This window comes from Drosophila virilis, chromosome 4 (assembly GCF_030788295.1).
Source record: "Drosophila virilis strain 15010-1051.87 chromosome 4, Dvir_AGI_RSII-ME, whole genome shotgun sequence".
NCBI lineage: Eukaryota > Metazoa > Arthropoda > Insecta > Diptera > Drosophilidae > Drosophila > Drosophila virilis.
In genome coordinates, this window is record NC_091546.1 from 27962245 (window position 1) to 27978016 (window position 15772).

The following is a 15772-nucleotide window of genomic DNA, read 5'->3' on the forward strand; positions in this document are numbered from 1 at the left end:
GCCCTTGACATAGGGGGGAGCTTACCAACATGTGTTTATGAGCATGAAAAGCAAACATTTGAAACTCCATTATCAAAATGACAGCTGCCGGCAAATATTTACAAGGCGGCACACATATAATATACCATATAAAATATATTATATATATATAATATGTATATATATACGCCATAAACTCGATATCGAACGAGGCCAAAGACAAAAGGCAATGCAAGTGCGCTGCTCTGTGCGTATCTGTATCTGTATTTGTATTTTGTATCTGAAGCCGCGCATCTTTTGCGTTCAGTTAATTAAATTTCGCCTTTATCATCAGATACACATACACACACACTTATATATACAGCCTAGTTTGTCACTGCTTTGGGTTTTTCAAGGACATTCGACAACTTGACTTTCATTCAGAAGTGTTTACGTAATTTTCAGCCCGCGTCGGTGGCTTAGCTGCTAAACCAAAAATGCCATTGTGGCCCATAAAGCCCATCAATTCGTAGCCAGGCAACTGAATGTGCCTTGGCCCATGGCTTCAAACGACAATTACAGCCATTTGTTGGCAGGATTTGCTGCCAAACTATACATCTTCTGCTTCTACTGCCACTTCTTAGGCATGTGGCAAGCACTTTCTGCGAAATCAGCAAAAAAGAAAAGTCATTAACTAAAAAAAATGAATATAATAATGAACCAGGCGTTTATCATTCATCAATTAAATTTTAAATTCTTTCTAAGCCAAACAAGTAATCTTCTTTTTTAGAGCTTTGAAAAGCTGATTCGATTTCCGTAGGTATTAAGCTGTTTTCTTTAGCAGAATAATTCCTTATTCAAGTTAAAAGTATTTGAGTAATTGTAATTGAATCGTACAATTTGAACAGGAAAGCAGATCTAGTCGGGAGCTCCCGACTAGGGAATACACTGAACCATCTTACTCATTTGAAGTAACAACGATAAATTACAAACAAAAATGTTCCTTGGCAGGGATCGAGCTCGCAACTGACCGCATTACTTACTGACGATTATACTCAACAGCCACACCACCAAAAAAAAAAATTGTTTCCCCAGTGATAGACGGCGCTTGCTATGCTTCAACTCAACAGCCACAAAAAGTGTTATTTATTGAGGTAAAAACGAATTAAAATAGCAGGACAGAAAACGTTCGCAATCGCAATGCCGTTGAAAAAATTCGAAGCACACGCGCATAAATGAGTGTGTGTACATGTATGCAGAGGTTCTTGCAATTTGCACTAGCTCAACCATCCAATTGCACGGTAAAACATAACTTTCGTTTTTCTTAACCGATCCTAATAAAATTTTCTACCGTACATCTAAATGTGACATGGAATATTCGTACATTAACAAAAAGTCAATTGGTAAAGGGGAGGTGGTGACAGCTATAAAATGAAATATTCTTAATATATATACTATTATAGAAGATACATATCAAGTTTGGTGACTCTTTCTTTATTATTTACCTAATTTGTTAAAAAAAACAGGATCCGATCTGCGTATGGACTAGTGTCTAGCTCTTATAGGTTCTAAGATCCGTGCGTTCATACATACGGACGGACGGACAGACGGACATGGCTAAACCGTCTCGGCTGTTGATGCTGATCAAGATTATATAAACTTTATGCGGTCCTTCCGCTTGTTACATTCATTTGCAAAAATACATTATACCCTTTTTACCCATTTTCAATGGATTGGGGGTATACAAATTGAGTAAGCTTTAAGGTATTATTCAATTTCACTTATTTCTATCAGTATTTACGTTTTGAATCATTGTACAAATGGTTTTCAGATTTGTCTACAACTTCTTATTTTGTGGATTTTCTGAGTGTATTTTTGCATATACTCAGGCAAAGTTAAGATCATTTGAAGCACAACATGCACTACGCCTAGTTAAGTGGAGTTGTGTCTTTGGTTGTCGTCAAAGTGCTGTTCCAATTTAGGGTGAAAATGAGAAATACTCGCATAGACCATTGAGCAATGCTCTGGACATGCCAACAACTGTACCATCAGTGTGTGTGTGTGGAGGGATGGGTGTGGGTGTAGGTTCATTTGACAAACTCTTTGCCTTTGAAAGCGCTAGAGCACACATATAGATATATGTCTATATATATATATATATATGGGAACACTCGAGTTGCAGTCATTCGCACATGCAACAACATCAATCAACGGGAAAGTGACTGCAAGAGGAGCTTCAAATGAAACCCAAAGCCAAATGCATTGAAAACTATGCCAAGCATGTGTGTGGATGTGTGTGTGTTTGAGGTGCCCCGTTTAACTTGATGAAATGCATGTATAGAACGCTTGGAAAAGGTGCCTGTTGGTGCCTTTGAACCACACGTAAAACTGTTAACAGAAACGAAAACGAAGACAAAATTGACGGCAGCTTGGAATTAGGCGAACATTGCAATGCACTGTGGGGTTGCAGCAGGGTAGAGGGCGGCACGAAGTTGAAATGGCAGCGAGAACCAGGAGCCAGTTGTAAACAAACTGCAACATGATAACATTCTAATTTGAGAAACAGGTAAACAAAAGTGTGTGCTGCATAAAATACATAGCATACTTTTCAGGGCAGCTACGCTGCGACGCTGCTCCGGCGCTGTTTGCACAGCTCGTTAGGCGTTTGCGTGAGTATATAAAGGTGTGCGAGTGGGTGTGTGTGTATATATAAAGGTGTGTGTACTGCAGATGAGCGCGCGATGAATGCTCTAGACACGACACGCGCAAAATTCGCAAGTGACAAATACAATCCGATCCTCTCTAATCCTCTAAAAGTGCAGAAAAAACTTACGTATTTTCGCAAGAAAGTTATGCGTTTTATACAGATTCTAATTGATGTCGTCAACTATGTTTCCTAAACTGCTGGAGAAAACAAAGCTTTTCGCCTTTAATATTGCAAGGAGTTAGCTCAAGGAATATACGAGCGTTTCCCAACACTGCAAACTAAGATGCTTGATTATTTAACGGTTAAGAAGAATGCTACACATTTTATTTTCGTATTTTAGAAATCACCTAAAAACAAAAATTACTGCATTTGAGTGGAAAAAACTCTTGGACAGTACGTTTTTAGTCTTTAAGAAGAATTTTAAAAACATTTTAAATGATAAATTACTTGCATAATTGCAATGTTTGCTAACCGCTGTTTTTCGTGAGGTGGAAAAGAAATTGCAACAGACATTGGCAGCTTCGATAAACTCGGGCTGCCAGAAGTGTAAGAAATTATCGGTTTTTTCTTTTTGAAAAAAAAATAAGGTCATACTACTTTCTTTGTTCAGTTTGTCAGAAAGTAATCACGGCTACATAAATTGTTTGCAAATCTAACAAGTTACTATGTAGACCCACACCATAAATATAAAATAGCTCTTGAGTATTGGGCGCACAATATTTACGTTGGATAGAAATATACTCATGCTTAATTTAAAATTTTGTTCTTTCTTTAATCCATGAATCTTTACATCGTGTTGGATAATGCCGAAATCGTGTCACGCTTCGCGCTCAGCTCTAGCGTGCTGGTAGCGCAGCATTTGTGGCATAATGTGGCGCATAAATTGTGAGTTATTTAAATGCAATTTTCAGCTATGCTGCACAGAGGCAGAGACACACGCACACACACATACAGGCATTTAAACAGGATTTGTTACGTTTTCGTTTAGTTTCGCTTTGTGCTGCATTGTTGCTGCATTTCGCTGTGTTGCCGTGTCCTTTTACAGTTGACCTCCCAGGGGCGCAATTATGGCATATGCTTTGGCTGCCTGACAGCCAACGCCTGTATAAATCACAAGCGATAAAAATGCATAGCAGATATCACTACGATAATCGCTGTCGTCCTTAAGGAGGAGCAGCTACATTCCAAAAAACTGAACCAGCCCGTTGCCATTGTTGGCGCACGCTCGCCTTAACAGCTTGCGTTGGCAACCTTAAAGCTTAATCACTTGGCAACTTGACAGATAAGAGACGTTGACTGTCTCACTGATAAGCAGCTGAATTGATGATGCTTTGCACTCACCCACACTGACTCTCTTTCTCTTTCTCTCTCTCTCTTTCTCTTGCTGTCTGTGTGTGCCAGTTTTTGTAGTTTAAATTGAATTGCAGCTGCTCTGGGGATAACTTCGCTTGGCCTTTGCCAACACTGCACTGGCCTTGCCACGCCCACAACCCTCAACTACCAACAGTAGCAGCAGCAGCAGCAGCAGTCGAGGCAGCAGTCGAGGCAGCTGTCAGGTGTTAAATCTTCAAATTGCTTTGAGACCTGCCCCAAAACCCCTTACCCCATACCCTATGCCCCTTACCGTACCTATCAGGGCATCCAGCAGCGTGCACGTAAAATATGCAAATGCAGCTACGAATGCAGTTAACACTTAAAATATTGCGAGTGTCAAATGCCTCAATATCCCAGGGGGAAATGTAATACCATTGGCAGAGCTTGAAAAAGACCAAGAAAGAGAGAGGCAACGGTACACGATAGAGAAAGAAAGAAAGAGAGAGAGCGCGCGAGAAAAGTGCATTAATATTATACCCTTTAAGTGTAAATAACCGAATTTGAATTATATTCGCAGTTGCTTGTCAGAATGGCCCAAAGAGAGAAAACTTTATTTAATACTATCGGGCTAGTCCTCATATAATGTTATAAGCAATATGATATAAAGTATCCTTTGTTCAAGCGGTGCGATATATAATATAAATTTTATTAAGTCTATATGTATAGGTTTCATATGTAAATCTATATGTAAGTTTTATATGTACCATCGCATTTTAATATTCCATGGGTCAGTCGAGATATTGTGTATCTATGTATCTCAGTGTCAATTGTCTCTGTCTCACAATCCAGAGAGTATAGTCTTATTTGTATCTCTTATTTGTGACGTTGCAATTATGTAGAAATTGACAACAATAAATAGTCAAGCCGAGTGGATGTTAACACGCCCAGAGACGAAATTTATTAAAATAAAGTTTATGTTATATGAATACATTTTTAAATAAGTCCACAATGGCACCTCTGGCCTTCGAATAAAATATCATATTTATTGTTTTTTAATCCTTAGCCTAAAGCACGAACCCGATATTTGTTGATTCGAAAGTCATATACTATGGCTGCAGTTCATACTTATTTTAAAATGTTATACCTAAATGAGCATGAATTATTGGAATGAATTTATATGCCCAGCTGCTTATGAGGTATATTTAATCTATTACTTATATTATTGAAAATATTTGGAAGAATTTCTCGTGGATCTTAGGAGAAATTGTCGTGTGGAAAATACTTTATCAAGTATTTCAAAAGATATAATATATATATACTTTAATTTCTTTTTTTCGCAATGCATTTTAGACACTCAGTTGTTCAGACAAACTTTATCTTGTAAACCCTTAGTGGGGCTAACAACCGAGGTATCGCCTTTTTTTCGCTTTCTTATCTTTCAGCAGAAAATGAAAGTATATTTTCTCCGACTACATTGATTTAATATATTTCTTGTAGTAAGCGCTGTCATGAAATGTTTGCTTAGATAAAAAAGCGATACATATATTTAATTAATTAATTGTATTACCTTATTTATCTTTTGATTAGTTTTAATACAAGTTTTTAAATCATCGCAAAAAGACTCAATTTAAAAACCAGCAGTGACAGATATTCGATGCATACACAACCCATATCCGCCATTAGCTCACATATGGGCTTGTTATTATTGTAAAAACACGCATCATCTATATACCAAATGTCAATGCTTGAATCGTTTATGGCCGCACTTAAAAAGCTGCCACATTGATTGCTTGCATTAATTGCGGCACATAAGCGAGAATATTTACATGCAGCATGCACAATGGCGTTGCCATATCTAAGCAATACGCAACTTGTGCCTTGAATAAAAACTTTAAGCACCGTCAGCTTGAAGAGAAACCTGCCAGCCACATACTTTGAGATGACGCGCTGACACTTTGCACAGAACATAAACTTTACGACGAAGTCAACAGCAGCAGGAGCAACAGTTCCCCTTACACTGCTCCCCGCCGCTCCTGCTGTTTTACAGGGTAACCAATGGCAGTGTTAACACCCCAGCCAGCTCCACTGTAACAAAATGACCCGATTTTCGCATTTTTATGCCTGGCTCAGCGACTGTAATTGCTGTTGCTGTTGCTGTTGCTGTTGCTGCTGCTGCGTTTCGAGTGTGCGTGCTGCAGTTTTTACTGCCAGCAATTTTTGAGAAACAACAACAACCAAAATGCAAAATGTTGTAATAAATGCTCGACCAGGTTATGCCCTGTGCTCAGCTGTGCAAAATCCTAAAGTTATTCCTATTTTTTGCTCAGCTCCATACTATAGAAATTGATTCACAAAATCATATTGTTTTATTTTTGATCTTAAGAAAAGGTCATTAAATTTGACATCTAAATGTGAGCACATACCAAAACTTAAGATTTTTTATCTAGTAAAGATGAAAACATATAAATCATCAATGCATGATGAATGGGAATCTAATTTTTATAGAAGAGCCTAGGCCGAAATCAATAAAACAATTTAAAATAAGCCTTAGATTACACACTCGCATATATATCGAGTTTGGGGTCTCTAGTTCTTAATGCAGAGAAGCTTTTTGAGAGAGAGTCTTGACTGAAATCGATAAATGAGAGAATCGATCGTTTTAATTTAACTTGATTGGAGCATACTCTATTTAATGATATATGCCGACATTGGTGTCTCCAGTTATTACACAGAAACAAGTAAGGACAGGTAGCCGAATATGCTTATCTTAACTCATGTCTTGATGCTGATCGAGCATATACATATATGCTTCAGGAATTCAATGATGCCTTTATCCGCACTTGCACAGAATGCATTATGCCCCTTTCATGTCCATATTAAATGGGTACAGGGTATAACAAGCCAGTGGCCAAAGCATTGTGCCGCATTCGTTTCAACTTCATTTTGCAGCAGCAACAACAGCTCGAAACTTGCAGCTCGCACTTCATTTTGGCTCGCAACTTTTATGTGTGTGTTTTTAGCGGCAGGTGTGAACAACACACGTGCAAAATTTTATTTATTCATTTTATTTGCATGCCACATGTGTGAGTGTATGTGTGTGTGTGTGTGTGTGTGTGTGTGTGTGTGTGTGTGTGTGTGAATGCTTTGCAGCAGTTTTTCTCTCCCGTGTGTGACTTTTAGCGTGCGCCAGTGAATGCGCAGTTCTAGGCCTATTTTTATGCCTCGAGCAGCAGCTATCCCACTGCACCCATACATTCAACTTGCCCCTCTGCAAGCCGCTCCCCATACTTCTGCCCGCCACACCCCTTTGACTGGCTGGCTTTCAGGCGCAGTGCCTTTTGTTTGTGCGCTCCATTTTTAGTTGAATCCCAACTTTGCGCGGGACACCCGCTTGGCAGGCAGGCAACAAACAACTTGCACACACACACATGGAGAATCTAATATGAATTGAGGTTGTCTCACTAACAAAAGCAAACGCCTCGCTCTGACTTGATATATGTACAAATGTAGCCACCTTTGGCTGCCCTCTACGCAACAGAAACTTTGCCCCAGTGAATGCAGCATGCAATTCCTGACCCTCCCAGCCCCTTCCCTACGTTGCACAAACCATGGCAAAAGGTGCGAATGAGCCAAATGCCACATGCCACATGACGTTGCATGTAATTTGCTCGACACTCGCCTGGCAGTCGAGCTGGCAGGATGTGTGCGTCCTGTCTACATCCAGGCCAGTCAGCCAAGCAGAGACCTCAAGCCAAGCTGTCATTCAGGGATCACACATACACACACACACACACAAACGCCAACACTCTCCCACACACTCACACAGACACATAGGCAAATAATTAAAATTTCACTTTCTTGGCAATTCACTTTTCATGCACAGCGGCCAAAATGGTGTCATCAGCTTTTGTCACCTTCGTTTTATTTTCCACGACAAACTTTCACTTTAAGGCAGTTGCTTAATGCAAATACCGGAAAATAAGTGGATTTTGCTAGTAGCCAATAAATTTTTAATTCAACTAGTAAACGATATTCAAGCTGCCTTTGAAACATGTAATAAAATAGCGAGTGCCGTTTTGACTTAATTTTAAAGCCAGTTACGCTAAAAATACAACGTAAGGCTTTCAAATTGTAATATATATATAATACATTTTCCAAATTTACTGCCTCTGGTGGGTATGACCAAAACTAGCACATCCGTCATGGATAGAAAAGAGTTTTTCTCAAAATTTTCTTAATTATCTAGTTTAATAGGTTGACAATAAATGTTGTTTAGTCAGACGGATATGCCACTTAACCAATGCACTTACTTTTCTTTCTCAAGCATTCAAATATATAAAATTTAATACTTTTTATTTCCTAATTCCCAGCCACAATTAAACTTTTACGGATACAGCACAAAGCAGACTGGGCAAATTCAATGACTTCGCTAAAATGTATTAGAAAATAATTTCAGTTTAAGCAAATGCTTTCTATATCATAAGTTGCTATATAATTCCATCTTAAATTTTAAAATATTCTAGCATCATATTTAGTTATATTGCTTTATATTTGGTAATTTGCTTGCACTTACCACATCGATAATTTGCATTAAAGTTAAACCAAAGCTTAATTGTAACGGGTCCGACTCGTTAAGAACCGGACGTTCTAGTGTATTATATGGATCCAATAGATCATGTAACAGTCTCTTTTCATGATATCCTGCTAGGCAAACTGCAAAAGAAAAATGAGAAGAAGACAATGATAAAAGATGAAAATTAGTTTTCACACAAGTTCCGAATGCAGGCGCTTATAGAGATACAAAAAATGGATAAGGGTGAGTTAGTTAGGCTGCGGGTATAGTTAGACTGAAGGTAGGTTGTAGTGTTGGGTGTTCAGAGCACAGATAGCTGCAAGTGTTTGCCATTTGCCATTTCACAAAAGCACCGCAAATCAACATCAATAATTCGTGCGGCAAATGGAACAAGAGACAGTAGACTATGGAGAGGGAGGGAAGGGCATCGGGGGATTGCTAAGGTTGCTAGTATAAAATGGGTGCGGGGTCTGACTCGCAACTGAAATTTATTGATATGCAAAAGTTTACGAGTTTCTGGTTTGGTTTGCAACTTGGCCAACTGATTCGATGCCTGTTGTTCCTGTTTCTATTTGCTAGCATGCGGGCGGGCAGGCAGGCGGTAGGCGGCACCAGGATGAAACTTTTGCGCTTTTTGTTAAACATATGTCTCTGTGCTGCCTCCCCCCAGCTCCCAACCCGCTGACACGTCCCTGTGCCAGGCTGTCTCTCTATTGTTCTGGCTGGCGCATAACAAAGGGAAACTTTTATTGAGCCAGAAAGTTTTTAACATACAAATTTTCTTACTTGCCTGCTGCTCGGACGACTGCTCGCTTTCTTGGCGATAATAAATTGGCGTCGACAAACACACGCACGCACACCCCCACACGCACTCACATAGTAAAGAATAGAGAGCAGCAAAAAAAAACACTCACACGCCCCGTTATTTGTCTGCCGTCGTTATCGTCGAATTATTTATGCATGCAACCGAACAGGAAAAACTAGAAATACTCTGCACTGCGCTCCTCTCTTTCCCTGCCATTCTCACTCACTCTCAATTTGATAATTTCTCAAGAGTTCTTTGCAGTTGCGGATCACAAGTTGCCTCACTTTTCTCGATTTTTTTCCATTTTTTTTTTTTTTGTGGCATGCAACACAGCGCACAATGGGAATTTCTTGCCACTAAGTAGCATTCAGTGTCGGATTTGTGGCATGAGGCAAGTGCAGCTAAAATTGTGGCAGCGCTTGCTTGAGAATTCATTTTTAATGATTGCCACTTGTGGCGCCTGGCAGAGTGTGCGGGGGCGGCAGAGTTAATATCCTGTCCATGCTGTGATGGATTTTCATGAGGTGCCAGAGCCCAGGCAGCAGCAAGGTTGAAGTTTGATAATGGCATATTGATTGCAGTCAGACCCCTTGCCCAGCATTGAGGCGGGCAGAACTGTATTTTAATTGCACTCGATTATGATGCAGTTGCGAAATTAAAACGTTTTCGAGTGTGTAAGCATGAATAGGGATGGTTGGGCATTAAACATTATTAATATTGATTGATTTATTGAAAAAGCTTTTTAGTTTCGTTTTAAAATTTGTGTTCAAAAATCTTTGAATATGAGAGAATCTCAATTTACCGTTTGTCCTGACTGACTGACTGATTGGTGATCAATGCATAGCCCGAGCCGTAAGAGCTAGGAAGCGATATTTTCATTGTAGGTACCTTACGTGATGAAGGTGCACGTTAAGACGAGGTTTCAGGGAAAACCCACCCCGTTTTTATGAAACTTTTTTTGTTTACCATCCGTATTTGTGGATGAAAATATGTGAAAAATCATTTGACACGCATTTCACATTTTTCGGAGAATCAAAGCATCCTCTGTAGAAATGCGATTCAAAGAATATTTGTGTGAAGTTTTAAAATGATTTTAAATTAAATAAAATGTTGCTTAGATTGGTAACAGACAACTAATAAATTGTAATATTACTTCATTTTCTCTCATTATAAAAATAATAATAAACAAATAATGTATGCAATGTAAAACAATGTTTTTTTTTATATTATTACCTATTCCATTACAATTACAGCTAGACAACATGTATATTTATATACATGTTTTCATTTCTTATTGACATTTTGAGACTCTTAAGAAGTTGTACTTTAATTTTTACGAGCACGCCAACAACCCCAGCCCTTGTGCGCTTAAATGTAATAGAACACGATTTGCATACAAAATGAACAGCTTACAAATTATGCACATAAATTCCATAAATTTTTTTTTTTGTTTTTTTTTTTTTTTTTTTTGTGTGCTTAGTTTTAATTCGCGTTTAGTCTTTTGCCAGGCACAACTTGTCCGCCGCTGGAAAATGGAAAAAATTCTTTTATTTCATTTTCTAGCACGTTTGCATATTTCATTCTCTTTTCGCACGTTTGCGTTGCATTTAAAATTAAAAATTCTTAAACAAAATGCAGCGCCCGCAAGCGTCGCAGCTAACGAGCACAGCTGGCTGACAATGGAGGGCGGGCGATGCAAGCGGGCGGGGCCTCGACATGGGCGGGGCATGGCAGCTAAGCCTTTAAGGCAAAGCATTGACATCAGAGCACAAAGCAAACAGGCAGCAGCAGCAGTAGAAAAAAATAAATAAACAGGGCCAACGTCTGATGAAGTGTCAAAATGAATGTAATAAAAAAACAAATACAACAAGAGGTGCGAAAGAGAAAGCCCTAATGAGAAAGAGACAGAGTGAGAGAGAACGAAGAGAGGGGGACAGAGTAGCGCAACTGGATGAAAGCGCATTGTATATTTAAAATCTACTTTTACAGCTGAGTCGTTTCTGTTTGTTACACATTTTTATTTGCATTGCAGCAGAGCATACAAAAAAATATATAGCATACTTTTTTGGGCAACGCTTTTAACCGGAAGTGCAACTAATGAATATGCAAACAGATTCTTGAATAAAATTTACGTTTACTTTAAATACAATGCAATACGAGCAGGTCAAGCAACGCATTCTCAAAAAAAAAGAAAAGGCATCAAAAAAACTCTTGTTCTTAAACTGCGCCCTCTGCAGGTGCGCAGACCTAGAGCAGACCCTTTCGATACGGCTTAATTTTATACTTAACAAATTGTACAGCATAAACTTAGATCAGATATTTATTTAGGGAAGTGTTAACTATTCAAAACATAACTTAAATTTCAGTTAACTATCAAATAAGAGCAAACCTGCCAGATGAAAGTTGTTAATTATCTACTCACATATATCTATAATATCTGGCAAGCCTGGACAACACTTTTGCGCTTTTTGGGACTTTGGATTGTGATCGGTAGTAGAGGCTGCTTGAAGAACTTCCAATAATTTGTAACCTATGTTATATCGCAAAAGTTTTAAATTGCCGTCAGCACTGGTGTTGAAAAAAAACTTACTTTAGCTGATCACAAAACTTTCACAAAATCTATTGATTTCATTTTCAATATTATTTAAAAGGCTCGATAAGACTTTTATAAAGCATTAGAGTAATAGCCGCACTAAGCTAACTTTACTGCAGGTGCTTTTGAAAATCGTATAAGAACTTCTCACATCTGGACTTACAGTGAAATTTTTTAACGAAACTTTTTTGATTTTTGTCCAACTTGGATTGTGAGGTCATTCCTAGAAATTGACTCATCTGTAGCTTTACTTAATATATTCACTTGCCACACTTCACACCCAATAATGGCTCACATGGCTGGGACAGTTAAATGCTCTAGTCATGGCCTGTTTTGTGGGCTTAACTTTTGGCAGCGACTGTTGCCACCATAAATTGCGGCCATTTTGAAATGCCTTTTCAATGGCTGCACTTCCGTTGGCTGCCTTTTGGTTTTGTTGCCCTTGTTGTTGTTTTTGGAGGCTTCGCTTGTTTGGCGGCAGGCCGCATAAAATTGCAATTTTATTGCAGTGAAGCATGAAAAAGTAATTGCTATTTCACAAAGCCAGCGAAGCCACAGAGAGCAACAACAAAAGAAACGCTGCAACAGCTGCGCCAGGACAACATGGCCATGCCATGCCTGAGGTTCAGGATGAGCCCAAGTCAGTTGCCTGGCCCACGACCACAAAGCACAAGCCAATTTAATGTGCAAAGAAAAAAAGGGAATAGAAAAATAAAATAAAATACAACAAAATTGGTTACAAAATGCAGTCGCCTACAAAAGTGGCAGCAGGCAATAATAACAAGAACAACAACAAGCGGGAAAAAAATATTTCTTTAGCAAGTCAGAATGAGAATACTCTAACAGATCTATTAGAACACTGAAAATCACAAGGCAATAAGAAATAAATATAAATATATAAACAAGACAAAACAAATTTAATTGATCGATGTTTTAAGTAATATTTCGCCTTCTCCCACAAAACAGAAAAAGGAAAGCCAAAATAAAATATCCAAACTTGTCTTTTTGTCCCTCAAATTTTTGACTAACTATAGCGTTTATTGGGGAGTACGTTTCTCTATGCCTATTTCCACTCCGTCTATATATTCTATTATAATAAAACACAAATAAAAGGGTATATTGAAATACGCCTAGTGTTGTAGACTTTTGAGTTAGGCTCTATGTGCATGTTGCTCTTATGTTTGATTAGCTGCTTAGTCTCCATAGTTACTATTGACCTCATGATGTAGTTAAAATACCCTAAGCTGCGCTAGTATCCTGCAGAGAGCTAACAGTTCCGCCATTTGGCACTCGTGCTGTCCGTCGATATTAAAAATTGAAAGCGAAATGAAAACTGACGCGGCGCCAAACCACTTAAGCTGCTAAAAACCTATACATAAGGAGTGAGCTAAAGGTTAAGAGCGATGCTGAAGAGGGAGTCGGCTGTGGCGGGGCGAGGCGGAGTGTGAGATGGTAGGTGGCGGGTGGTACATGGTTGAGAGGTCACGGCGCGACTCGTTAGACTTGATGGCCTGTCTGATGAGCAGCAATGTGGCCAGGAGCAGCACAGCAGGCACAGCGGGACACAGCACCACCTGCTAATGGCTGTGGGGAAAGCTAGAGAGAGCACGAAAAGGAGAGAGGGAGAAAAAGAGAAGAGCATACTGAAGCTGAGCATTTTAATAGCGCCGAGGTGACGCTTAACCATTCAAAGCTTAATTTATGCAATAAAAATTCCAACAGTTAGCTAAGGGTGGTTGCACACATATACACACAATCACACAATGCTTACACCCTAATTGGATACAGCTGGTAAAGGAACAGAGTATTTAATTGCTTATGACTAGCTATTTTGTTTTTTTTTTTCCTAAGTTGTTTTTTGTTCTTTCTTGAAACGGAACCTGAGACGCAACATGGCTCAAAAATGGTTACAAATCGAAAAACAGCAGGGGCTTGGGGCGTCGTTGTGACAGCAAATGCCGTTAAGTGCTGAATGAGGGCTGGCAGCATCCTGGGCGTGGCTGGCCATCAATCAAACGCCTGTGTCCACTATTCAAATTATGAATGCTATCATATTTGATGATTGATTTCAGCCCAGAAAAAAGTTTCGAGCATTGTGTGGCAGCTGAGCGGCGCAAAAGGAGGTAGTCTCTCTCTGTATGTATGCGTGTGCTTGTGTGTGTAGCTTGTTTGTGCTTGCGTATGTGTGTGTGTGTGTGCAAAGGCAAATGGCTGGCATGACATTCTGTTTTTCTTTCTTGTGTAACCCTTTAGCTAATGATGGAAAGCATATGACATTTAAGTGGAGCGAAGCGGAGATGAGACGTAAGGAATATAGATTGATAGAGCCTACAACTGAATGGCATTAGATAAGCGTATGTTTGCATTTACATACAAATATTTACGTGCAGTTATATGAAAAGTGTATTAAACGTAGGGATCTAGAAACCCTAGTGGAATAGGTAATGACAGCAGAGGTGATACTTTGGGTATAAAAAAGAAAGGAAAATTTCATGTTAGCTTACTTAGAAAAAGCTGAAGTCAACTAGATTAAAAAATATCTTCCAGATAGTTGAGTAACTGACAGTAACTCACAGTATTGTCGCTACAAGGAAAGGACTTTCATAGTTTCTTCTAAAACAGGGGAAATATGTATTTAGGGGAGATATGTGACAGAAGTTTTTCGACTCTGGTAGACTTTATTTCACATACCAAATAATTTTGTATCCTAGTTAAAGTGCTAGTTGAGTTTTGATATATAAATTCCAATAAAACAAAATAATAATTTATTTTTTTATTTTTTTTTTGAATAGCGATACGGTTCGAAGACCTACGTGTAATACATTTTCACAATATAAAGTGCTTTTCTCCAAAGCTATTAAATTTATAAAAACTTATTTAAGAATCAAGTGCATTCTTTAATATTAAGTGTTTCGTAACTATTTATTTGATCATAACTAATTTAAAAAATACATATCAATTTTGCTTACTTCAAATAATTTATAAACATGAAGCAATTTAAAGCCATTTGGCTTATAAAAACTTGATATATTTAAAAGAAAAACTTCAGAGCTTGGCAATTAAAATTAAAGCTGAAATGAGCTTTTGGCAAAAAGGCAAATGCACAATACTAAACTGTATACTTTGTTGCCAGATATGCTATACGTACTTCGTGTTTCTGTTGTATCTTTTTTTTGTCACTAAAAATTATTTAACGCTCTCAAGTAGATGATGAAATTATGTACTTGCCATTATGCAAAAACTCCCCATCCCTTGTGCTTCCCCCTTTCACTTTTCTGTTAGTCCCTTTCAGTCATGTGACACATTTTTGACATGCATAAGTATATCACAACTTATATTTTAAAAAGCTAACAATTTCCTCTTACTTTTCGCCCCACTCGGTAGTCCATGCTTTCTCCAGTGTTTTGGCTCTTGCAGCTCGTTAGTCAGCGGCAACAAGAACAAAATAGAAGTCATTAAAATCAACTTGGTCGCTTTTATATGGCTGTCAAATGGCCAAAAATTCTGAAAGTCTTGAGGTCTTGGGGTCTTGAAGTCGTGAAGTCTTCAAGCATGCCAAAAAGCTTTCTGTAGCAATAAACGTCATAACAGTGGCACTTGGCTGGCCAACAGGGCGTATGAACGATGTCATAGGGCAGTTGACACACAAACGCACACTCACACACATACACAAAGTTATGCATATGCAGCGCTGTAAGCGACGTTGACGTTGTGCAAAGTTTAAATCTGATTATCGTTGGCAGCGCTGTGTTGCGGTACGGTGCGGCAGCCAGGGGGCATAGTAACACGCACACACATTCACACAAACACACACAGCACAAT

General features: G+C 38.7%; 1 protein-coding gene across 1 annotated transcript in view; it reads right to left on the reverse strand.

Annotated features, from left to right (window-relative positions):
• Window positions 1-15772, reverse strand: part of nAChRalpha5 (nicotinic Acetylcholine Receptor alpha5) — an 89037-nt gene that overhangs the window by 32466 nt on the left and 40799 nt on the right. Inside the window, exon 4 of the mRNA XM_002057474.4 lies at window positions 8553-8692. Coding sequence (XP_002057510.3) covers window positions 8553-8692 — 140 coding nt within the window. The remainder of the gene's footprint in view (window positions 1-8552; window positions 8693-15772) is intronic.